The sequence below is a fragment of the Oncorhynchus kisutch genome, linkage group LG30, assembly GCF_002021735.2.
Source record: "Oncorhynchus kisutch isolate 150728-3 linkage group LG30, Okis_V2, whole genome shotgun sequence".
Classification (NCBI taxonomy): Eukaryota; Metazoa; Chordata; class Actinopteri; order Salmoniformes; family Salmonidae; genus Oncorhynchus; species Oncorhynchus kisutch.
In genome coordinates this window covers 10,813,920-10,839,581 of record NC_034203.2, presented here as the reverse complement: position 1 = coordinate 10,839,581, position 25,662 = coordinate 10,813,920, and the positions used below count along the sequence as shown (strand labels likewise).

The 25,662-nt window shown below is 43.5% G+C and overlaps 1 protein-coding gene and 1 non-coding gene across 3 annotated transcripts in view; both read left to right on the top strand.

The window, feature by feature from the left end:
- The window catches only part of LOC109875330 (anoctamin-8), a 32,659-nt gene extending 7,205 nt beyond the window's left edge, over positions 1–25,454 (top strand). The window contains exons 3-17 of one of the 2 annotated variants that reach the window (XM_020467651.2): positions 88–220; positions 4,517–4,655; positions 5,927–6,023; positions 6,270–6,386; positions 6,572–6,699; positions 7,257–7,418; positions 8,563–8,715; positions 9,302–9,428; positions 11,714–11,769; positions 11,919–11,993; positions 12,103–12,759; positions 12,998–13,189; positions 16,501–16,632; positions 19,041–19,151; positions 24,166–25,454. In XM_020467651.2, the coding sequence (XP_020323240.1) occupies positions 88–220; positions 4,517–4,655; positions 5,927–6,023; positions 6,270–6,386; positions 6,572–6,699; positions 7,257–7,418; positions 8,563–8,715; positions 9,302–9,428; positions 11,714–11,769; positions 11,919–11,993; positions 12,103–12,759; positions 12,998–13,189; positions 16,501–16,632; positions 19,041–19,151; positions 24,166–24,798 (2,912 nt within the window). In that variant the 3' untranslated portion in view covers positions 24,799–25,454. Of the gene's footprint in view, positions 1–87; positions 221–4,516; positions 4,656–5,926; positions 6,024–6,269; positions 6,387–6,571; positions 6,700–7,256; positions 7,419–8,562; positions 8,716–9,301; positions 9,429–11,713; positions 11,770–11,918; positions 11,994–12,102; positions 12,760–12,997; positions 13,190–16,476; positions 16,633–19,040; positions 19,152–24,165 lie in introns of both variants that reach the window. The other variant, XM_020467650.2, reaches the window with a different exon arrangement.
- Positions 8,131–8,203, top strand: trnak-cuu (transfer RNA lysine (anticodon CUU)). Its single transcript has one exon. It is a non-coding gene; the product is annotated as a tRNA-Lys (tRNA).
- Positions 25,455–25,662: the final 208 nt, after the last annotated feature.

Sequence of the window (25,662 nt, the reverse complement as noted above, 5' to 3'; positions counted from 1 at the left end):
AGGTTCAATATTAATGCATGGAAATTGGCTCCTACATAAAATGAATGCAAAAGCTAATCTAGAAACTGACTTTTTTTTTTTTTGTAGACACCATAGATGACCACACCTTGCTGTGGCTGCTGAACCATATCCGACTGGGAATCCCACAAGCGAAAATCCAGATCAGACAGCATCAACACACACAGGGATATGCGTTCTGCATTACAAGCACATTCGAGAAGTAAGATATCCCACTTCTGACCTGACATTTTTGTCAAAAATGAAATGGTTATATGTTAACTATCTGAGCTGACCCTTTTGCACGGTCTCTTTGCACACTTACAGAACTCTACACACTCTTGCACACTGACACTCCAACGCACACAAAACATGCACACCCATTTATATTGACACACGCACACGCACTCACATACTATCACATTTCAGGAGAAGACCCAGATGCAGACAGTGTCGAAGTAACAAAAGTGTATTACTAGAACAGGGGGCAGGCAAAATGACAGTTCAAGGGCAGGCAGAGGTCAGTAATCCAGATCAGAGTCCATAAGGTATAGAACCTTGGGAGAGGTGAGTGCAGACAGGGGAAAAGCCAGGGTGCTGTAACCCCGGAAAAAGCGGCGATAAAAGTTGGCAAATCCCAGGAAACATTGCAGTTGCACTCTGGATGTAGGCTGGGGCCAATCCGCCACTGCACGCTCCTTCCCGGGATCCATCTGTACACTCCCTGCAGCGATGATGTAACCCAAGAAGGGGATGGTGGAGCGATGGAATTCGCACTTCTCTGCTTTCACAAAAAGCTGGTTCTCCGGTTGGCGTTGGAGAACCTGTCGGATGTGGAGCACGTGTTCATGGGAGGAGCGGGAGAAAACGAGGATGTCGTCGAGGTAGATGAAGACAAACCTGATCAACATGTCACAGAGAACATCATTCACCAGAGCCTGGAACACAGCAAGGGCGTTGATAAGGCCAAATGGCATGATCAGATACTCGTAGTGACCGCTGGTCGTGTTGAAGGCAGTCTTTCACTCGTCCCCTTCCCGTATCCTCACCAGGTGGTAGGCGTTCTGTCGGTCCAGCTTGGAGAACATGGTGGCCCCCTGATGAGATGAGTGGTAGCGGGTAGCGGTTTTTCAAGTGATGTTGTTGAGGCCCTGGTAGTCGATGCACAGGTGCAGGGTTTTGTCCTTCTTTCCCACAAAGAAGAACCCTGCACCGGCGGGGGAGGCAGAAAGACGGATGAACCCTGCAGCTAGGGAGTCCTCAATGTAGGTCTCCATAGCCAGAGAATACAGTCGTCCCCTGAGCAGAGTGGTGCCAGGGAGAAGGTCGATCCTTACCGAACACCTCCGAGAGGTCCTGGTACTCCGCGGGAATGGCGGAGACGTCCGGGGCAACTTCCGAGCCGCCAGGAAGACGTCCCGTGGGCAGGCTGCGCTGACAACAGGCAATGAGAGTGGCAGGATGGGCTCCAGCCCATGTTGGCACCAGCAGAGGGATTGTGTCGCTGAAGCCAAGAGAATCCCAATACAATGGGAACATGAGGAGACTTAAGCAGAAATTGGATTCTCTCGCTGTGGTTCCCTGACACACGTAGGTTGATGGGGTGGTATTGTGGGTGACCCGGCCTATAGAGTGCCCGTCCAACGTTCTAATGTCCATGGGAATGGAGAGGGGCTGAGTGGGAATTCCCAGCTCGGATGCCATGGTAGCGTCCACAAAGCTCTCATCGGCTCCAGAGTTGATGAGTACCCGGAGAGACTTGGGCTGGTTCCCCCACAGCAAGATGGCATGAATCAATTTTACAATAAGGCTGTAACTTAACAAAATGTGGAAAAAGTCAAGGGGTCTGAATACTTACCGAAGGCACTGTATACATGCCCCTGCGCCCCTATGGGCATGACGCTTCTGAGTGGCAGCGAGGACTTGCAGTGTTTAAGCAATGCCACTTTAAATAATGGCACTTTAATAATGTTTACATATCTTACATTATTCATATCACATGTTTATACTGTATTTTATACCATCGACTGCACCTTGACTATGCCGCTCGGCCATCGCTCATCCATATACTTACAGTTGAAGTCGGAAGTTTACGTACACTTAGCTCATTTTTCAACCACTCCACAAATTTGTTGTTAACAAACTATAGTTTTGGCACGTCGGTTAGGACATCTACTTTGTGCATGACACAAGCAATTTTTCCAACAATTGTTAACAGACAGATTATTCCACTTGTAATTCACTGTATCACAATTCCACTGGGTCAGAAGTTTACATATGCTAAATTGACTGTGCCTTTAAACAGCTTGGAAAATTCCAGAAAATGATGTCATGGCTTTAGAAGCTTCTGATAAGCTAATTGACATCATTTGAGTCAATTGGTAGTGTACCAGTGGATGTATTTCAAGGCCTACCTTCAAACTCAGTGCCTCTTTGCTTGACATCATGGGAAAATCTAAAGAAATCAGCCAAGACCTCAGAGAAAATATTATAGACCTCCACAACTCTGGTTCATCCTTGGGAGCAATTTCCAAAGGCCTGCGGGTACCACGTTCATCTGTACAAACAATAGTACGCAAGTATAAACACCATGGGACCACGCAGCCGTCAGACCGCTCAGGAAGGAGACGCATTCTGTCTCCTAGAGATGAACGCACTTTGGTGCGAAAAGTGTGAATCAATCCCAGAACAACAGCAAAGGACCTTGTGAAGGTGCTGGAGGAAATAGGTACAAGAGTATCTATATCCACAGTAAAACGAGGCCAATATCGACATAACCTGAAAGGCCGCTCAGCAAGGAAGAAGCCACTTCTCCAAAACCGCCATAAAAAAGCCAGACTACGGTTTGCAACTGCACATGGGGACAAAGATTTTACTTTTTTGAGAAATGTCCTCTGGTCTGATGAAACAAAAATAGAACTGTTTGGCCATGATGACCATTGTTATGTTTGGAGGAAAAAGGGGGAGGCTTGCAAGTCAAAGAACACCATCCCAACCGTGAAGCACGGGGGTGGCAGCATCATGTTGTGGGGGTGCTTTACTGCAGGAGGGACTGGTGCACTTCACAAAATAGATGGCCTCATGAGGGAGGAAAATTAAGTGGACATATTGAAGCATCATCTCAAGACATCAGTCAGGAAGTTAAAGCTTGGTCGCAAATGGGTCTTCCAAATGGACAATGACCCCAAGCATACTTCCAAAGATGTGGCAAAATGGCTTAAAGACAACAGAGTCAAGGTATTGGAGTGGCCATCACAAAGCCCTGACCTCAATCCTATAGAAAATGTGTGGGCAGAACTGAAAAAGCGTGTGCGAGCAAGGCTTACAAACCTGACTCAGTTACACCAGCTCTGTCTGGAGGAATGGGCCAAAATTCACCCAACTTATTGTGGGAAGCTTGTGGAAGGCTACCTGAAATGTTTGACCCAAGTTAACCAATTTAAAGGCAACGCTACCAAATACTAATTGAGTGTATGTAAACTTCTGACCCACTGGGAATGTGATGAAAGAAATAAAAGCTTAAATAAATTATTCTCTCTACTATTATTCTGACATTTCACATTCTTAAAATGATCCTAACTGACCTAAGACAGGGATTTTTTACTAGAATTTTTACTAGAATTAAATGTCAGGAATTGTGAAAAACTGCCTATTTGGCTAAGGTGTATGTAAACTTCCGACTTCAACTGTATATGTATATATTCTCATTCACCCATGTGTGTGTATTAGGTATTTGTTGGGGAATTGTTATATTACTGCACTGTCGGAACTGGAAGCACAAGCATTTCGCTACACTCGCAATAACATCTGCTAACCATGTGTATGTGACCAATTTGATTTGATTTGATTTTGTGTCGCCTGCTGAATTGAATTGAAAGCCGTTTCGCCTCAGAGAATCATCTGGCCCCTGTATCTGTGAGACACGGTGCTGGTCTGCTAACTCACAGGGTCTCTTCGTGAATCGTTCTGAATACTTTCAGAAGGCACTGTATAGTATGCCCCTGTGCCCCTATGGGCATACTGTATAGTATGCTTACTTACTTTCTCATGTTCTTCTCATTTCTTCTTTTTTTTCTCTCGTGTGTTCTACTGTATGTAATTTTTAGTGCTACATTGATATTGATTACTGCATTGTTGGGGTTAGCTTGCAAGAAAGGCATTTCACTGTACTTGTGCATATGACATTAAAACTTGAAAACTTGATAATGACCTAATAAGTACTATTTTGTTTCTGTGTAATTGTTTGAAACAAGCACCACTATTTGGCAGCCGACGTACTCACATTGTTACCACATCATTCGTAAACATCAAATTCGTAAATAGTGACCTGGTTCCAGGTATTTTTGTTCTGTGTCGCAACGTTTGGTATCACAATGACCATAGGAGGAGTTGGCAAGACAAGCAAAGTCAGATATGAGATCAGGCTCGGTAAATAGAGACTGAAACAGGACTGTTAATTAAAGGCAATATCTGACCCGCTGAAATCCTAATCCCCCCCCCATCCTCCATTTCTCCTCAGCTTGCTGCGTGGTGCAGAGCTGTTGGGAATGCACAAAGTGGTGAAACCACAGTACGGAGGCGGAACACGCAGGTTTTCCTGTGAGGAAGATAACATCTATGAGAACATAGAGAGCGAATTGATCTTTTTCACCTCACAGGTTTGTATCCGTTATGGCCATAATCTCCAAACATATTTAAACATCTCTGATATACACTTAACATCCAAAAGTATGTGGACACCTGCTCGTTGAACATCTCATTCCAAAATCATGGGCATTAATATGTAGTTGTTCCCCCCATTGCTGCTACAGCAGCCTCCACTCTTCTGGGAAGGCTTTCCACTAGATGTTGGAACATTGCTGCGGGGACTTGCTTCCATTCAGCCATAAGAGCATTAGTGAGGTCGGGCACTGATGTTGGGCAATTAGGCCTGGCTCGCAGTCGGTGTTCCAATTCTTCCCAAAGGTGTTCGATAGGGTTGAGGTCACGGTTCTGTGCAGGCAAGTCAAGTTCTTCCACAACGATCTCAACAACCATTTCTGTATGGACCTTGCTTTGTGCACGGGGGCATTGTCATGCTGAAACAGGAAAGGGCCTTCCCCAAACTGTTGCCACAAAGTTGGAAGCACAGAATCGTCTAGAATGTAATTTTTTTCCTTTACTGGAACTAAGGGGCCCGAACCATGAAAAACAGCCCCAGACTATTATTCCTCCATCACCAAACTTTACAGTTGGCACTGCATTCGGGCAGGTAGCGTTCTCAGATTCGTCCATCAGACCGGCATATGGTGAAGTGTGATTCATCACTCCAGAGAACGTTTGACCACTGCTCCAGAGTCCAATGGTGGCGAGCTTTACACCACTCCAGCCGACGCTTGGCATTGTGTATGGTAATCTTCCATTTCATGAAGCCTCCGACAAACAGTTCTTGTGCAACATTGCTTCCAGAGTCAGTTTGGAACTCGGTAGTGAGTGCTGCCACAGAGGAGAGATGATTTTTACGTGCTAGGCGCTTCAGCACTCGGCGGTCCGGTTCTGTGAGCTTGTCTGGCCTACCTACCACTTCATTGTTGCTCCTACATGATTCCACTTCACAATAACAGCACTTACAGTTGACCACGGCAGCTCTAGCAGGGCAGAAATTTGACAAACTGACTGGTTGGAAAGGTGGCATCCTTTGACAGTGCCACGTTGATAGTCACTGAGCTCTTCAGTTAGGCCATTCTACTGTCAATGTTTGTCTATGGAGATTGCATGGCTGTGTGCTTGATTGTATACACCTGTCAGCAACGGGTGTGACTGAAATAGCCGAATCCACTAATTTCTAGGGGTGTCCACATACTTTTGCATATATAGTGTATGTCCTGTTGCTGACTTTTACCTTGTTACCTTAATCTATGTGGTTGTTCCACTCTTACCTTGTCTTTAGGAGCGTCAGAGTATCATCAAGTACTGGCTGGATAACCTACGTGCCAAACCAGGGGCGGTCCTTCACAACATCCACTTCCTGGAGGGACAACCAATCAGTAAACTGTTATTTTTGTATTTCATCAATCCCTTTCTCTACAGCATGACAACATATACAGTAAGACTGCTTCATTATTGACTGATAACTATGTTGATTGATCTCAAACGTTTAAATATCCTTGGAGAGTATGGACATGAATAATGTATTCCTCTATTGCTCAGTTGGTAGAGTTTGTAACATCAGGATAGGGAGCTCTGACCACACATACGTTAAAAAAGTGAATGGCATTCACTTTTTATTATAGTTCCAGAATTGGTGGCCAGAGGAGTAATCTGTCAAGTGTTTCCTCTACACGAGCAACGGATCCTCAGTCAGCTGATGACGTCATGGGTCCAAGCTGTCTGTGAGAGACAGCCTTTGGGTGAGCAGCAACTGTTGAGACAACACAGCATTACTTATTGTTACAATTATCTGCACTACAAATGCAATATCAATGGAAAGATGCACATTTCTTCAAATGATCATTCACTAGCTGAAACCAATAACCCATTTTGTCTGTCTTTTGTCCATGTTGTTGGTCCGTGCCTGCTGATCCTTGTGTGTTAGATGACGTCTGTGATTACTTTGGGGTGAAAATCGGCATGTACTTTGCCTGGCTGGGCTTCTACACCAACTCCATGCTGTACCCTGCCGTCGTTGGCTTCCTGATGTGGATCCTGGCAGAGGCTGACCAGGTAGGTGATCCAGCATCACATGCCTCAATGGAGACCACACACTGGCCAATCAACCTGTCAATATACGGTAACTAATGTATCATACACAATGTAGTTCAGCCTACTACCTAATCTGCCAGTGACAGTGACGTAGGAGTTGGCAAGATAGCACAAACAGATCGTGGATTAGGCTAAATGTAGCTAACATACACAATGGGATTTCACAGTTACACAATACAAATGACTCACCTATTGTGGGAATATGTGTAGGTGTTTCTTTTCACAATCACTGCATGAAACAGCATGTAACAAAACATGGATGTGTTGGGCCTATACTTCAAAAATGTATCCCCCGCCACAGCTCTTAATTCCCCAAGCCGACAAGGTGACAAAATCTGTCGACGTACCCTTGAGCAAGGCACTTGACCCTAATTGCTCATCTCATTCGCTCTGGATTAAGAGCGTCTGCGAAATGACTTCAATGTAAAATGATACAGTCGCCTTTGTTCTTTTGAGTTACTGTACAAAGGTCCCTGTGTTTTGTATGTATCTCATGTGGCTCACCCACTCCCTAACAGACCAGCCAGGACATCTGCTGTGTAGTGTTTGCCCTTTTCAACGTGGTGTGGGCGACGCTCTTCCTGGAGAGATGGAAGCGGAGAGAGGCCGAGCTGGCATACATGTGGGGAACACTGGACACCCCCGCCGAGCCCCTTGAGGAACCCCGTCGCCAGTTTCGGGTGAGTGTCCTATTATTGCATCCTATTCATTTCAGAGTTGAGATGAATCTCTCATGGACAGATCTATGTAAACATAACTGGTACCGTAGAATCTGTCGGGAAGGAATGTGGGCTAACGAGCAGCAGTCACTGGTTATTTAGACATATCATGATTTCAAAGGTGTTAGAATCTTTCGAATTTGGGAAGGGGGTGGAACATTCGGGATGTAACGTGCAAAGAGAGAGGGTGGAGCTCCTTGTTCTAGCATCTCTTCATCTCTTCTCTTAAAATGTTTGGACCCAGAACTTGATCGAGCAGCGGGCCAATTACGCAATACTTTAGATCTGGAGATTAGTCCGAGGTTCGTGATGGCGTGTTGTAGAGCCATTGACATTTAAAGGTACTTTCCGATTGAGCCGACATCTGCTGTGGGAACATTGCATTTAAAAGACGTATTGTCGATAGCGCTCTACAACACACCTTAGCTTGAATCCCAGCCTTAGATTACTACCAGAGCTGTTTGGTTCCTTCAGGACTATGGCCAGAGTACAAATTCCATCACCAGCCTCAAGTAGCTTTTCCAGGGTTGTTCCAGGGCCAGAGTTTACGGGTCTACAGTGATAAGTAATATGAGCTCGAGGCTTGGAGAGTGTTGTGTGAATTCCAAGGGTTGGGGCAGGGAGACATGCCCCCTGAGATTTCTAAACGGGCAGTTGTTACTGTTGCTATCAGGCCCGGCTAGCTCAGTCGGTAGAGCATGAGACTCTTAATCTCAGGGTCGTGGGTTTGAGCCCCACGTTGGGCATAAATGTTTTAGCTGGCGGTCCTGATCTTCTCAACTACCATTGTGTCTTTGGGGGGGACACATGCCTCCTGTGGTTTCTAAACAGGCCGTTGTCACTGTTGCTATCAGGCCTGGCTAGCTCGTGTGGGACTCATCTCAGGGTTGTTGGTTTGAGCCCCACGTTGTGCTGTAATCTGTTAGCCGCTTCTCAACTACTGTCTTATATTTTGGGGGACACATGCCTCCTGTGGTTTATAAAGGCGGAGCTAGCTCACTCAGTAAAGCATGCGACTCTTAGTCTCAGGGTCGTGGGTTCAAGCCCCAGTTTGGGCGCAAGCATTTTAGTTGGTGCTCGACCAAGTCTGTATCTCTGTGTGCAGGGTGTGAAGCAGTGCAGTCCAATAACAGGCTGTGAGGAGTTATACTACCCACCCTGGAAGAGGACAATGTTCAGGTGGATGGTCAGCCTCCCCATCTGTCTCCTCTGTCTCTGCTTCGTCTTCTTGGCCATGCTCGTCTGTCTGGAGATGCAGGTAAGAGACAGCTAAGTCAACAGGAAATAGCCTCATCCGACATATTCCCAAAAGTCATGATCATCAAACACGGTCCGGTATTGCAAGAAGGTTCAGGGTGGCAGCTTAATTCCCGTTAATAATATGTATTGCTGACACGTTTAGAGGGGAGCTCCTTTCGTCAAAGCACTTGGTAGTGTTAATGTCAGGTACGATTAGTGTTTTAAAAAATTTTTTACAGAGATTTTTTTTATTTTAACGAGGCAAGTCAGTTAAGAACAAATTCTTATTTACAATGACAGCCTAGGAACAGTGGGTCAACTGCCTTGTTCATGGGCAGAATGACAGATTTTTTTTACCTTGTCAGCTCAGGGATTCAATCTAGCAACCTTTCAGTTACTGGCCCAATGCTCTAACCACTAGGCTACCTGCCGTCCCAACACTCTAACCACTAGGCTACCTGCCATCCCATTTAAATCACATGTAAACCAATTCACTTTTGAGGAGTAGGCACTTTTAAGATAAAAGAGAATGGCTACAGTGTTAATTAACCTGTCTTTCTGTAATTCAATATGCCGATGTTGTGGTTTATCTCCTTTTTTTATAGGAGTTTGTGATGGAAATTAAGGAGTTACCCAGTATCACAAGATTCATTCCTAAAATGTTGCTGGCCATCGTTGTGACTGTATGTGATGAGGTGTATAGGAAGATCGCCCATTGGCTCAATTATATGGGTAAGCTGTGCAGCTGAGATTCATTAATATCAGCACCAGGTGAGGAATGATTGGAACAGTGAGCACCCATCTCAGAATAGAAGTACGGATCAGGTCCCTCCCTGTCCATGTAATCTTATTCATTATGATATGCAAGGCAAAACTGATCCTAGATCAGCACTCTTAGTCTGAGATGCTTTAAGAACACTGGCTTTGATCTCATCAGTGGGGTATACTACGATGCAAGCTAGATCTACTCAGGGTTTTCAAAAGATAGCCAGCTTCAGTTAGCTTTTCATCCATATTACGACTGTGGACAATGGTGTAGTGGAGGCTATACGCAGGTATACGCCATATACCCACTCTTTTTTCAGTCGGCATTGCATATACTAATTTCTTAATCTCCACTGATGGGTATCAAATTAGTGATGTGGAGGTACACGGCGTTTAAATGAATAAAGCTGATGGAAAAGATCTGAATGTTTCGCTTAGAATTGGGATAAAAATAGTCTTTTTTCACATTTTAAGTGCAGCAATGTGCACATGGTGGTACTGTAGGCCTACACGTGAATAGGAAAACACTGTTCTAAAATGCTCACCGCAAGCAAGCGGTTTCATGGACAGAGATGAAAATATCTGTTTGAATTTTAGAAAGGGGGAGATCTAAAGATGCAACAACTATCATGGTTTGCTAATACTGTGTGACTAGGATAATGCCTTTGGCTGCTAGACAATAGACAAGAAAGTTGATATGAACAGGAGAGCGCATATGAGGAAGTGTTTTTTTTTTTTTAAATCCCTCAACATTCCTATGATCGGTTTTTGGCTTGGCTACATTGAAACAAGGTAGGACATGCCTCACAATATGAAGTAAAATGTCCATGTTTCAAACAATTAAGGAACAGGACAAATATATTGGCGCTAATGATAGGAGTAACCGTCTTCTGGTAGATGGAAAGGCTTTCCCAAAAATCTTCTCAGTTAAAGAGCTATAAAGTAGCCTATGCCTACCTGGCAGAATAATATCTTGATTATTTGCATCAATACAGTGGCCATTTGTTTTGCAAACTCCATTTCATGTGCGCTACTGAAACACGGCTACCCAAACAACAGTGCTAGGTGCCAGCACACTTGAATAAAATGTAACAAAACACAAAAAAAATTAATATCTCAGATTTTTCCCAGACCTCAAAAGTGGTCACCTGATGTGGTTTAAGCATTGTTGTGGACTTAGAACATGCAATTTGTTGTTTTTCTATGAATAAAAGTGTGACTTTGAGAGCGAAAACCAGAAGGAAAAAAAAAAAGTGAATTTCTGACTCAGTTGACAGCCTCATTTATCTATTTCAATAGTGGGCCTACTATTAGCCTTCTTGCTCAGTACAGCTTGGGTTGGCCTGACTGTGAAACACCAATATGGAATTTATCATTTTAGATCATTCAGAGTATGTCACGGTTTCTCCGAATTTTTCACACAGGGCGCCTTTCCTTCACCGGGCTGGCCGTTTGGATTTCTTTAAGCAAAATTTGAGTATACACACTTCTCCAGGCACCGCTACGCCACTGACGGTGAATATTGCTCGTCCACCTGCCACTAACTCTAGCAGACTTGAAACTGTGCGTGCATGTCGCACGTGGCTAGTCGAATGCCGAACTCTTCATTGTGACAATGCTGAAACATCCATAGGCGATTCAGTGCCACATTTTCATTTGTGCCGAAGTCCAAATTTAACAAAAGTGATCTTGCAGATTTAGCAGGCTATGGTGTGAAATCGGCTTTTACAAGTCCCGTCTTTATTTTATTACTTATTGTTAATGTCGTCTTTGGTGTGCTTATTAATATGTGCTTTTATTCCCCCATTCCTATCGATAAAAATATTTTCATTTAGTATTTTAACATTACTATTTCTTAAACACACACAGAAACAATATTTAAATCAGTCGTTTTCCTCAAATGAAGATGTCTATGACGCAATCTTTGTCAAAGGGGAGGAAATCTGTTTCAATTGGTCCTCAACTTGCAGCTCAGGCATTTCATTCATGATTAGTAGAGTTAGCCCTGAGTTAGCCTGCCCTGGAGCAGGTTAGTTCTGAAGGAATCGTTAAATGTAAATGTACCTGTCTAAAATGTGAGCCACTTCTGTAGCCCCGGTTATCCCGAGTTGAACTCAAAAATTGACCAAAATCAACTCGCTAACTCCTCAAACCAGGTACGTAGTGTTGTACAAAGTGATCACACAGGTTTGTTCAGTAATCAGTATCAAATGGAGCAATGTCTTTTGATGATTGGTATTATTTTCTTACAGAGAACTACAGACTTCAGAGTGCCTATGAGAATAATCTCATCATTAAAATGGTTTTTGTAAGTTAGATATTTCTTCTTCTTTTTTTTTTCGACCATACTAACCACTGTTATTCACGGGGGTGTATTATTGACTAACACTTTTGTAAATATATGTTTAGAAATGCCATGTCTGAGTCTGATTTAAAGTCCTTCTCTTCATTTTGCAGTTTGAGTTTATCAATTCTTACCTTAGCCTTTTCTACATCGGATTCTACCTCAAGGACATGGAGCGACTGAAGGAGGTAAAATCTGTCAATTAGATTTGGATAATGGAAAACATGATTGAACAAACAAACAAACAAAAATCCCCCAAGGAATAGCAACTGAATCACTCACACTGTCTCCTCACAGACGCTAGCCACTCTCCTGATCTTCCGCCAGTTCCTCCAGAACATCAAGGAAGTGCTCCAGCCTTATCTGTACGAGCATCACAAACTAGGAGTATTTACCCCCAAGGTCGTGTGGGAGATTCTCCAGGCCATAGTGCTCAAATACAGCCGCCTGGCTCTAGGAAAGTCCCAGGCTTCATGGACTATCCAGTCCCTGCTAAGCCCCAAAGGCCCTGCCACACTTCCTGGACAGACAGAACAGAAGAAGAGAGGAGATCTAAAAGCTGGCTATAGGTTTACAGAGGAAGAGTGGGACATAAATTACACACTGAGGCAACGGAAGATTAGCTTCAATGAGAAGGTGCATGTTGCCAGGGACATTGCCTTGGCGACCCAGCCAGAGGACAGCTTCTTGGAGGACAGTCCCACGTTGGTGGAGGAGGGCATGGATCCTTCCAGCATCTTTGAGATAGTCTCTGACATTGTCACCTATGAGTCCTCTGAGACCAAGGAGACTAGTGTCTCCCCACCAAATGGCTATGACACGCTAGTATGTCAGAGATGGAAGAGTCCAATCCCAGAGAAAAAGGCCACAAAGTCCTGGATTGACCCGCCTGATGAGCCCAAGTCTGTCATTCTCAGCCAAGCAGAGGTTGAGAGCTGCATGCAGACATATGAGGTGTGTCTTAGTCATCAGATCTGTTGTTATGCACTTGACCTGCTGTCAGTTTATATTGGATACGTGTTTAGTTTAATTTAATGGACTTGGAGAGTATTTCTGGCTAGTGTTAGTAGCTGGTACATGCAGCAGTACATTCAAATTTAAAGTAAAAAGTTATTTGAAACACCAATGCTATTCCATGTGACTTTGTGATTATGTGACTTTGACCTCATACCTTTGACCTCTGACCCAACAGGACACCCTGCAGGACTACCAGGAGATGTTCATCCAGTTTGGCTACGTGGTGCTCTTCTCCTCCGCCTTCCCGCTGGCTGCCATGTGGGCCCTCATCAACAACATCATCGAAATCCGGAGTGACGCCTTGAAGCTCTGCACAGGCCTGCAGAGGCCCTTTGGCCAGAGGGTGGAGAGCATTGGACAGTGGCAGGTCATTGGTCGCTCACATCTGGGCCCGTATTCAAAATATGTTTCATAGTAGGAGTGTTGATCTAGAATCAGGCCCCCCTTGTTCATATAATCCTATTCATTATGATCTAAATGGCAAAAATCATCCTAGGTCAGCACTCCTACTCTCCAATATGAGTTTATCCTGGAATAACCCAGGACATACAGTATATTCACATAATTTAGACATACAGTATATAGATTTACACTGAGTGTACAAAACATTAATAACACCTTCCAAATTATGAATTGCACCCTCTCTGAACAGCCTCAATTAATCTGGGCATGGACTCTACAAGGTGTCGAAAGCATTCCACAGGGATGCTGGCCCATGTTGACTCCAATGCTTCCCACAGTCGCGTCAAGTTGGCTGGTGGACAGTTGAGTGTGAAAAATCCAGCAGCGTTGCAGTTCTTGATACAAACATGTGCGCCTGGCACCAACTACGGTACCCCGTTCAAAGGCACTTAAAAAAAAAATGTGTGTTGCCTTTCACCCTCTGAATAGCGCACATACACAATCCATGTCTCAATTGTCTCAAGGCTTAAAAATCCTTCTTTAACCTGTTGTCTCCTCCCCTTCATCTACAATGATTGAAGTGGATTTAACAAATGACATCAATACACTCCATGTAAATCTATATACTGTATGTTTAAATTATGTGAATATACTGAAAAACAAGATGGCGCCGACAGAGATGATCGCCTCGCTTCGAGTACTTAGGAAACTATGCAGTATTTTTTTTTTTTTATGCATTATTTCTTACATTGTTACCCCAGGAAATCTTAAGTCTTATTACATACTGCCGGGAAGAACTATTGGATATAAGAGCGACGTCAACTTACCAACATTACGTCCAGGAATATGACTTTCCCGAAGCGGATGCTCTGTTCGGACCACCACCCAGGACAATGGACATAATCCCAGAAGCTGACCTAAAACAACGGCGCCGCAGATGGAGCGACCTCCAGGTCAGGCTCCGTAGACGTGCACATCGCCCACCGCTCCTGAGTATACTACTCGCAAATATCCGGTCTCTTGACAACAAGGTAGATGAAATTCGAGCAAGGGTTGCCTTCCAGAGAGACATCAGAGATTGTAACATTCTCTGTTTCATGGAAACATGGCTCTCTCGGGATCAGTTCAACCACCGGGCATCTCCATGCATCGCGCCAACAGAGTTAAACTCCTCTCTGGGAAGATGGTGTAATAATAACAACATACAGGAACTCAAGTCTTTCTGCTCACCCGACCTATAATTCCTTACAACCAATTGCCGGCTATATTATCTCCCAAGAGAATCCTCATCAGTTATCGTCACAGCTGTGTACATTCCCCCTCAAGCAGACACCAAGACGGCCCTCAAGGAACTTCACTAGACTCTATGTAAACTGGAACCATATATCCTGAGGCTGCATTTATTGTAGCTGAGGATTTTAATAGAGCAAATTTGAGAGCAAGGCTACCTAAATTCTATCAGCATATTGATTGCACTATGCACAGGTGTAATACACTCGATCACTGCTACTCTAACTCCTGTGATGCATACAAATCCCTCCCCCACCCTTCGGAAAATCCGACCACGACGCCATCTTGCTCCTACCGTCTTATAAGCAGAAACTCAAACAGGATGAACCAGTGACTAGAAACATTCAACGCTGGTCTGACCAATCGGAATCCACGCTTCAAGATTGTTTTGATCACGCGGTCTGGGATATGTTCCGGTCTGCCTCAGATAACAACATCGATCTATACGCTGACTCTGTGAGTGAGTTTATAAAGAAGTTCATTGGAGATGTTGTACCCACTGTGACTATTAAAACCTACCCTAACCAGAAACCGTGGATGGATGGTGGCAAACCACTGCATTTAACCATGGAAAGAGGTCTGAGAATATGGCTGAATATAAACAGTGTAGTTATCCCCTCCGCAAGGCAAACAAATAAGCGAAATGCCGGTACAGGGACAAAGTGGAGTCGCAATTCAACGGCTCAGACACAAGACGTATGCGACAGGTTTTACAGGAAATCACGGACTACAAAAAGAAAACCAGGACACCGACGTCAAGCTTCCAGACAAACTAAACACCTTCTTTGCCAGTTTTGAGGATAATACAGTGCCGCCGTCACGGCCCACTAACAAGGACTGCGCCCACCCCTCTCCTTCTCTGTGGCCGACGTGAGTAAAACATTTAAACGTGTTAACCCTCGCAAGGCTGCTGGCCCAGACGGCATCCCTAGCTGCGTGCAGACCAGCTGGCTGGTGTGTTGTGCTTACATATTAAATTGCTCCCTATCCCAGTCTGCTGTCCCCACATGCTTCAAGATGGCCACCATTGTTCCTGTACCAAAGAAGAGGTGCAATAGCGCCTCTTCAACCTCAGGAGGCTGAAGAAATGTGGCTTGTCACCCAAAACCCTGACAAACCTTTAAAGATGCACAATCGAGAGCATCCTGTCAGGTTATATCACGCAACTGCACCGCCCTCAACCACAAGGCTCTCCAGAGGGTGGTGCGGTCTGCACAATGCATCACCGGGGCAAACTACCTGCCCTCCATGACACCTACAGCATCCAATGTCACAGAAAGGCCAAAAAGATAATCAAGGACAACCACCCGAGCCACTGCCTGTTCACACCGCTATCTTCCAGAAGGCGAGGTCAGTACAGGTGCATCAAAGCTGGGACCGAGAGACTTAAAAACAACTTCTATCTCAAGGCCATAAGACTGCTAATCAGCAATCACTAACTCAGAGAGGCTTCTGCCTACATTGAGACCCAATCACTGGCCACTTAATAAATGGATCACTAGTCACTTTAAACAATGCTACTTTAAATAATGCCACTTTAATAATGTTTACTGTATTTATACCATCTATTGCACCTTGCCTATGCCGCTCGGCCATCGCTCATTCATATATTTATATATTCTCATTCACCCCTTTAGATTTGTGTGTATTAGGTAGTTGTTGGTCAATTGTTAGGTCCCTTGTTAGATATTACTGCACTGTCGGAACTAGAAGCACAAGCATTTTGCTACACTTGCATTAACATTGATTTGATTTGAATAAGGGATCATAACTTTCATCTGGATTCACCTGGTCAGTGTATATCTTGGAAAGAACAGGTGTTCATAATGATTTGTACACTCAGTGTATATTTACCCCACCTGCAATTAAGGTCAGAGAACCATTTTAGAATCATACATTTCAAGCATCTCTGCAAAAAAGCATGCTAACTGTTATTTATTTCATAAAGTTCTTTTTCCTCAGAGATTTCACTCTCTCTGTGTGCAGACAGCAATGGAGGCCATGGGCTTGATAGCCATTATGGTGAACTGTTATCTCATTGGCCAGTGTGGTCAGCTGCAGCGACTCTTCCCCTGGCTGAGCCCTGAGATGGTCATCATCTCCATCGTGGTACTGGAGGTAAAACGTAGCCAGCCATTGTGTCTTCACTCTGTGACACCTAGTGGATCAATGCCACAAATACAGACAACAATCGTAGCAATTGTAGTACTTTTTATATACTACCTTTATCAAAACCAAGGACACTGTACATAGATCCACAAAGATTACAGAATATAAAACAATGGACTATAGCAAAAAAAGGAGGAGGTGTTGTCTAAACACAAGTAAATAGCCTTCACTCAAAGATGACATCTTGTTTTGAATATCAATTGCAGCATTGTACAAGAGGTTAGATCCACATTGTGCTGTCTTCAAAATGAAAAAGGAAAGGACAGGTAACTGAGAAACTATTGCTACAGTGCTTGTGCCCAATGTGCAGCTCAAGCCCATGACCCTGAGAGTAAGAGTCTGACGCTTCACCGGCTGATCTAGCCCAGGCTTGAGAAGAGCAAGCAGCTCCCTCTACACACCACACCCAGCATTGCAACATCACACATACTCTATCCACTCTGGTATAGGTTAAGATCACATTATTCATCAATTGTGCGCAAGGTCTATCCAAAATTTGACATCCACTTTATCCCAAACCCTCCGTAAGACACACATACATACAGTGCCTTGCGAAAGTATTCAGCCCCCTTGAACTTTGCGACCTTTTGCCACATTTCAGGCTTCAAACATAAAGATATAAAACTGTATTTTTTTTGTGAGGAATGAACAACAAGTGGGACACAATCATGAAGTGGAACGAAATTTATTGGATATTTCAAACTTTTTTAACAAATCAAAAACTGAAAAATTGGGCGTGCAAAATTATTCAGCCCCTTTACTTTCAGTGCAGCAAACTCTCTCCAGAAGTTCAGTGAGGATCTCTGAATGATCCAATGTTGACCTAAATGACTAATGATGATAAATACAATCCACCTGTGTGTAATCAAGTCTCCGTATAAATGCACCTGCACTTTGATAGTCTCAGAGGTCCGTTAAAAGCGCAGAGAGCATCATGAAGAACAAGGAACACACCAGGCAGGTCCGAGATACTGTTGTGAAGAAGTTTAAAGCCGGATTTGGATACAAAAATATTTCCCAAGCTTTAAACATCCCAAGGAGCACTGTGCAAGCGATAATATTGAAATGGAAGGAGTATCAGACCACTGCAAATCTACCAAGACCTGGCCGTCCCTCTAAACTTTCAGCTCATACAAGGAGAAGACTGATCAGAGATGCAGCCAAGAGGCCCATGATCACTCTGGATGAACTGCAGAGATCTACAGCTGAGGTGGGAGACTCTGCCCATAGGACAACAATCAGTCGTATATTGCACAAATCTGGTCTTTATGGAAGAGTGGCAAGAAGAAAGCCATTTCTTAAAGATATCCATAAAAAGTGTCATTTAAAGTTTGCCACAAGCCACCTGCGGAGACACACCAAACATGTGGAAGAAGGTGCTCTGGTCAGATGAAACCAAAATTGAACAATGCAAAACGTTATGTTTGGCGTAAAAGCAACACCGCTCATCACCCTGAACATACCATCCCCACTGTCAAACATGGTGGTGGCAGCATCATGGTTTGGGCCTGCTTTTCTTCAGCAGGGACAGGGAAGATGGTTAAAATTGATGGGAAGATGGATGGAGCCAAATACAGGACCATTCTGGAAGAACACCTGATGGAGTCTGCAAAAGACATGAGACTGGGACGGAGATTTGTCTTCCAACAAGGCAATGATCCAAAACATAAAGCAAAATCTACACTGGAATGGTTCAAAAATAAACATATCCAGGTGTTAGAATGGCCAAGTCAAAGTCCAGACCTTAATCCAATCGAGAATCTGTGGAAAGAACTGAAAACTGCTGTTCACAAATGCTCTCCATCCAACCTCGCTGAGCTCGAGCTGTTTTGCAGGGAGGAATGGGAAAAAAATTCAGTCTCTCGATGTGCAAAACTGATAGAGACATACCCCAAGCGACTTACAGCTGTAATCGCAGCAAAAGGTGGCGCTACAAAGTATTAACTTAAGGGGGCTGAATAATTTTGCACGCCCAATTTTTCAGTTTTTGATTTGTTAAAAAAGTTTGAAATATCCAATAAATGTCGTTCCACTTCATGATTGTGTCCCACTTGTTGTTGATTCTTCACAAAAAAATACATTTTTATATCTTTATGTTTGAAGCCTGAAATGTGGCAAAAGGTCGCAAAGTTCAAGGGGGCCGAATACTTTCGCAAGGCACTGTACGTAGGTTGGAGAGGTTGGAGCAAGGGGCTGCCACATTGGATGCCCGCAGAGCAGTTGTTGTGGAGGGGTTTAAGTGCCTTGCTCAAGGGCACAACGGCAGGCAATGGCATCTAGGATTTGATACCAGCAATCTATACTTTTCTGTGTTCTCATGTCAGTGTTTGTTTCCTTTCTTGTTTTGGGATATACAGCATTTTGCCATCCTCCTCAAATACGTCATCCATGTGGCCATCCCTGATATTCCTGGATGGGTCGCAGACGAGATGGCCAAACTAGAGTACCGTCGAAGGGAGGCTTTCAAGGTACAGTCGCATAGCTCTAAACACTTTTGGCTAAATCCACAGAGCATATAATGTACTTCGCATCTCACCCTTGTCAATCACTAACATCCTCCAAGTTTGTGTCCTTTTGGTGGATTTTCTTTGCATTTTCTGATACATATAGCCACTGAAGGGCATCCTTTTGTACTGAGAAAAGTATGTATGAAACTTGAAATTTCGACCCCTCTGGTAACGTTGGCCTTCATAATAACATAATGCTGTCATAATGTCATGACATAACATATTTCATACAGTCATGAAAGCTGATGTCAGCATATGGCATCTAACTTTACACAGTCATGAAACAAACCAAAGCTGTTCACAAGCTAGGTTTCCATCCAATTGGTGACAGATTTGCATGCGAATATTCTAGAATCTGCATAAAGAAAATATGTACATTTCCCCACCAGTGGTATGTTTCCACCAAAAATATATTTTTTTAAACAGTGCGTGATGATATAGTGTACACAAAATGTACTTTTTCGCGTAAGTTTACAGTATCAGTCAAAAGTTGACACTCCTACTCATTCCAGGATTTTTCTTTATTTTTACAATTTTCTACATTGTAGAATAATAGTGAAGACATCAAAACTATGAAATAACTCATATGGAATCATGTAGTAACCAAAAAAGTAAAATAAAAAATATAAATATATTTTATATTTGAGATTCTTCAAAGTAAGCAACCCTTTGCCTTGGTGCCAACTTTGCACACTCTTGGCATTCTCCTAACCAGCTTCAGGAGGTAGTCACCTGGAATGCATTTCAATTAACAGGTGTACCTTGTTAAAAGTGAATTTGTGGAATGTCTTTTCTTAATGTGTTTGAGCCAATCAGTTTTGTTCTGACAAGGTAGGGTTGGTATACAGAAGATAGCCCAATTTAGTAAAAGACCAAGTCCATATTATGGCAAGAACAGGTCAAAATAGCCAAGAGAAACAACAGTCCATCATTATTTTAAGACATGAAGGTCAAGAAAGGAAGACTCAGAGTTATCTCTGCTGCAGAGGTTAAGTTCATTAGAGTTTCCAGCCTCAGAAATTGTCAATGAACTGCACCTCAGATTGCAGCCCAAATAAATGCTTCACAGAGTTCAAGTAAAAGACACATCTAATCATCAACTGTTCAGAGACTGCGTGAATCAGGCCTTCATGGTCGAATTGCTGCAAAGAAACCACTACTTAACGGAACCAATAAGAAGAAGAGACTTGCTTAGGTCAAGAAACACGAGCAGTGGACATTAGGACGGTAGAAATCTGTCCTTTGGTCTGATGATTCCAAAAATTTGAATTTTGCTTCCAACCGCGGCTTTGTGAGACGCAGGGTAGGTGAACGGATGATCTCCGCATGTGTGGTTCCCACCGTGAAGCATGGAGGTGTGATGGTGAGAGGGTGCTTTGCTGGTGACACTGTCTCTGATTTATTTATAATTCAAGGCACTCATGGCAGCATGGCTACCACAGCATTCTGCAGCGATATGCCATCCCATCTGGTTTGCGATATGCCATCCCATAGTGGGAATATCATGTTTTTCAACCGGACAATGACCCAAAACACACCTCCAAGATGTGTAAGGACTATTTGACCAAGAAGGAGAGTGATGGAGTGCTGCATCAGATGACCTGGCCTCCACATTCATCCGAACTCAACCCAATTGAGATGGTTTGGGATGAGTTGGACCGCAGAGTGAAGGAAAAGCATCCAACAAGTGCTCAGCGTATGTGGCAACTCCTTCAAGACTGTTGGAATAGCATTCCAGGTGACTACCTCATGAAGCTGGTTAATAAAATCCCTTGTAGTAGGCTATCTTATCACATGCAGTCATAAGGAAGCATTCTGCGGCAGGGCCAAGAGTGGCAACAAATCATTTTGTTTTGTACAGTTATCTGTACAAAACAGCGCTTCAAGGCAAGATGTCGTGCTGCTCTTTTTGACAATTTAGTTGATCAAATTTGATCAGCGGAGAACAAACACTCTACTCTAACATGCTGACCAGACCGCTCGCGCGCATGTTGATTTTGTCCACCTACACCAGACGTGATCAGGACACGCAGGTTGAAATATCAAACCAAACTATGAACCAACTATATTAATTTGGGGACAGGTCGAAATGCATTAAAGATTCATGGTAATTTAGCTAGCTAACTTGCTGTTGCTAGCTAATTTGTCCTGGGATATGAACATTAGGGTGTTATTTTACCTGAAATGCACAAGGTCCTTTTTGTCCAAGATATTTGTAGAATTTTGACCCATTTTGAGTCAAAATTGTGTGTTTTTTACTCCAACAGTTAATCCACTGGAAAAAGGGGACATTTTGTTAGTTTCTAATAATCTCTCCTCCTTCAGACGTCTTCTGTGGACTTTATAGGTGCATTGCCACCACCAACTGGACTAGAGTATGGACCTCAGTTCAGCTTTCAATCACCCACATGGGTATATGCTCCTTAAATCAACGAGGAGTTGGTAGAGGCGGGACTTGCAGCGAGGCGGAACTTGCAGTGTGTCAAGCGTCAAAAATAGAACCAAGTTATATTGTAGCGCCTGGCTGTGCAGACGCTTGCGAGCAGTTTGGATGAAATTGTTGAATAACATGTATTGTGTACATTTATTTTGCAATGCTCGCACACGTAATGAGAGTGGTGTGGTCAGCATGTTATGGGGATGTTTTCACGCACCACTGATGTTTGTCCAAAAATCCGCCGAAATTCAAAGTTTGAAGTAGGAAAGACGTCAAGAGCAGCTGTCGAGAGGAAATCACGGCTCTCGATGTAAAGTCCAGAGCAGACGGAAGTGCATGCATGTAATGTCATATGACTTGTTCAGAATGAGAAGTAAAATGTTGCTAATCCATGGATAAAAGTGGACTAAATGGTGAATGATATCCAAGGCCTAAGAAGAAGACTTTCTTGGGCTGTTGTGTTTTTGAAGGAAGACATGGCTGGAGTTTGGGCGTGGAAGAGTGAGTCGGAAATGGCAGCGAGTAGTGCGGACCTAACAAACTGTAGTGTAGCCTAATAAACTGTCTCCCGAGTCGTAGTGGGAGGACCACATACCATATCATCGGGTGTCTCCAAATTTACGATGATGTGATGGTTATTATATCAATATTTAAGTATAAAGGCATTTCCACCGCCATTTCCAGCAAAATACATTTTACCGACGCAAAAAGATCCCATCATGTCGAATTAACAAATTATCTGCCGGCATTTCGAAAATTACACTGAAACTTATGATATAATATACAGTGCCTTGCGAAAGTATTCGGCCCCCTTGAACTTTGCGACCTTTTGCCACATTTCAGGCTTCAAACATAAAGATATAAAACTGTATTTTTTTGTGAAGAATCAACAACAAGTGGGACACAATCATGAAGTGGAAAGACATTTATTGGATATTTCAAACTTTTTTAACAAATCAAAAACTGAAAAATTGGGCGTGCAAAATTATTCAGCCCCCTTAAGTTAATACTTTGTAGCGCCACCTTTTGCTGCGATTACAGCTGTAAGTCGCTTGGGGTATGTCTCTATCAGTTTTGCACATCGAGAGACTGACATTTTTTCCCATTCCTCCTTGAAAAACAGCTTGAGCTCAGTGAGGTTGGATGGAGAGCATTTGTGAACAGCAGTTTTCAGTTCTTTCCACAGATTCTCGATTGGATTCAGGTCTGGACTTTGACTTGGCCATTCTAACACCTGGATATGTTTATTTTTGAACCATTCCATTGTAGATTTTGCTTTATGTTTTGGATCATTGTCTTGTTGGAAGACAAATCTCCGTCCCAGTCTCAGGTCTTTTGCAGACTCCATCAGGTTTTCTTCCAGAATGGTCCTGTATTTGGCTCCATCCATCTTCCCATCAATTTTAACCATCTTCCCTGTCCCTGCTGAAGAAAAGCAGCCCCAAACAATGATGCTGCCACCACCATGTTTGACAGTGGGGATGGTATGTTCAGGGTGATGAGCTGTGTTGCTTTTACGCCAACATAACGTTTTGCATTGTTGCCAAAAAGTTCAATTTTGGTTGCATCTGACCAGAGCACCTCCTTCCACATGTTTGGTGTGTCTCCCAGGTGGCTTGTGGCAAACTTTAAACAACACTTTTTATGGATATCTTTAAGAAATGGCTTTCTTCTTGCCACTCTTCCATAAAGGCCAGATTTGTGCAATATACGACTGATTGTTGTCCTATGGACAGAGTCTCCCACCTCAGCTGTAGATCTCTGCAGTTCATCCAGAGTGATCATGGGCCTCTTGGCTGCATCTCTGATCAGTCTTCTCCTTGTATGAGCTGAAAGTTTAGAGGGACGGCCAGGTCTTGGTAGATTTGCAGTGGTCTGATACTCCTTCCATTTCAATATTATCGCTTGCACAGTGCTCCTTGGGATGTTTAAAGCTTGGGAAATATTTTTGTATCCAAATCCGGCTTTAAACTTCTTCACAACAGTATCTCGGACCTGCCTGGTGTGTTCCTTGTTCTTCATGATGCTCTCTGCGCTTTTAACGGACCTCTGAGACTATCACAGTGCAGGTGCATTTATACGGAGACTTGATTACACACAGGTGGATTGTATTTATCATCATTAGTCATTTAGGTCAACATTGGATCATTCAGAGATCCTCACTGAACTTCTGGAGAGAGTTTGCTGCACTGAAAGTAAAGGGGCTGAATAATTTTGCACGCCCAATTTTTCAGTTTTTGATTTGTTAAAAAAGTTTGAAATATCCAATAAATGTCGTTCCACTTCATGATTATGTCCCACTTGTTGTTGATTCTTCACAAAAAATACAGGTTTATATCTTTATGTTTGAAGCCTGAAATGTGGCAAAAGGTCGCAAAGTTCAAGGGGGCCGAATACTTTCGCAAGGCACTGTATGATATATGACTTTACTCGCATAAAAACTGTGGATGGGAACGTGGTTACAGATAGTGTTGCCTGCCAAGTCTGTTTTCTTTCTGCCACATATTATACATACAGTATTACCTTGTTCATATGCAGAAGCACGAGCGTCAGGCCCAGCAGCACTCCCAGCAACAGCTGAGGAGGCAGCTTGAGGAGGAGGAGCTGCAGCGTCAGGTGGAGCTCCAGGCCGAGGCCCAGCAGGAAAGCGAGTACCACAAGGCTGACAACCAGCACCACCATGAGAAGACCCAGTGGAAGCCTGTGGAAAAGCCCAAGAGAGGCAACAGCAATGTAATGAAGCTCAAGCAGATCTTCCCCCAGCAGGGGAAGTTCTCCTCAGGCACGGCCCTCTCCCCTCAGTCCCCAACCGGGGGAGAAGCCAAACTAGCAGGCTTCCTCAGCTTCAAGTTCCGGAAGTCTCCGGAGTTGAAGAAGGAGCCGTTGTCGGTAACACCAGCACCGGGGACCGTGGTGACGGCTGCGTCCGTGAACCAGGAAAGGTCCCAGTCCCCCAACAGGACCTTCAGCCCAGGGAAGCTGTTCAGCTTTAGCAGATCAGAAGGGGCAGTGGTGTGTGCGAACGGGCCTCAGCTGTCCAAACCAGGCGATGCTACCCCACAAACGACTCCTAACAGTCAGCCCACCAGGCAGGACCTGAATACAACTCCCTCAGGCGAGTTGTTACCCTCGTCTGAGAGCGAGAGGAGAGAAACAAACAAGACAATCTAACGATACTGACACTTCTGGCTCCAAGTGTTAGTCAATCATCATGGCAATATGTAAAATGTAAGAAAGGGATGCAGAGAACAATAACTTGTTATTCTTGTTAACATATCAACATGGTTTAGGTCATACTGAATAAACTAAATAAGCTAAGATGTAAGGTCAGAATGTAGGGTCAGGTTTTGGGTTCATTCTCCACCATCCAAATGATATGACAGTAAATATAGGCTATATCTGTTCTATATACTGACACCCTAAGTGTATGTACAAATTGTAACAGTTTACCCCCTTGAATGAGGCCCTCCCTAGTACCATAACTAAATGCAGTTATAAGACTGCATGACTTGTGGTTCTGATCATCGTGAAGCGATCAAATCTGGATGGCAGTTTATTCCATCCCATATTTTGTCTTTCCATTCATCAGATTTGATGTGTAAAAAGCATGGTGAAACATCTGCATGCCTGAAATAAATGTCTTATTCAGCACCTTATAAGCCAAAGACATCTTATATTCCTGCAATAGTACAGAATGAGCAAATTCACAGTGACTGAAAGATATTTTATTTTTCTTAACTTTGTTTTTCTATTAATAATTTTAGCACATGAAATAGTGAATGTACCGTCGATGCAAAACAAACTCCAATAAACTTCATGAGACCAGAGGAAATGTAATGCATCATGTTTTGAACACATTCTACCACACCAAGGATGATAAATATGATATAAAATAGAATACACTATGTATATATATACATATACAAAAGTATGTGGACACAGCCATGCAATCTCCATTGACAAACATTGGCAGTAAAATGGCCTTACTGAAGAGCACTATCATAGGAGGCCACCTTTCCAACTAGTCAGTTTATC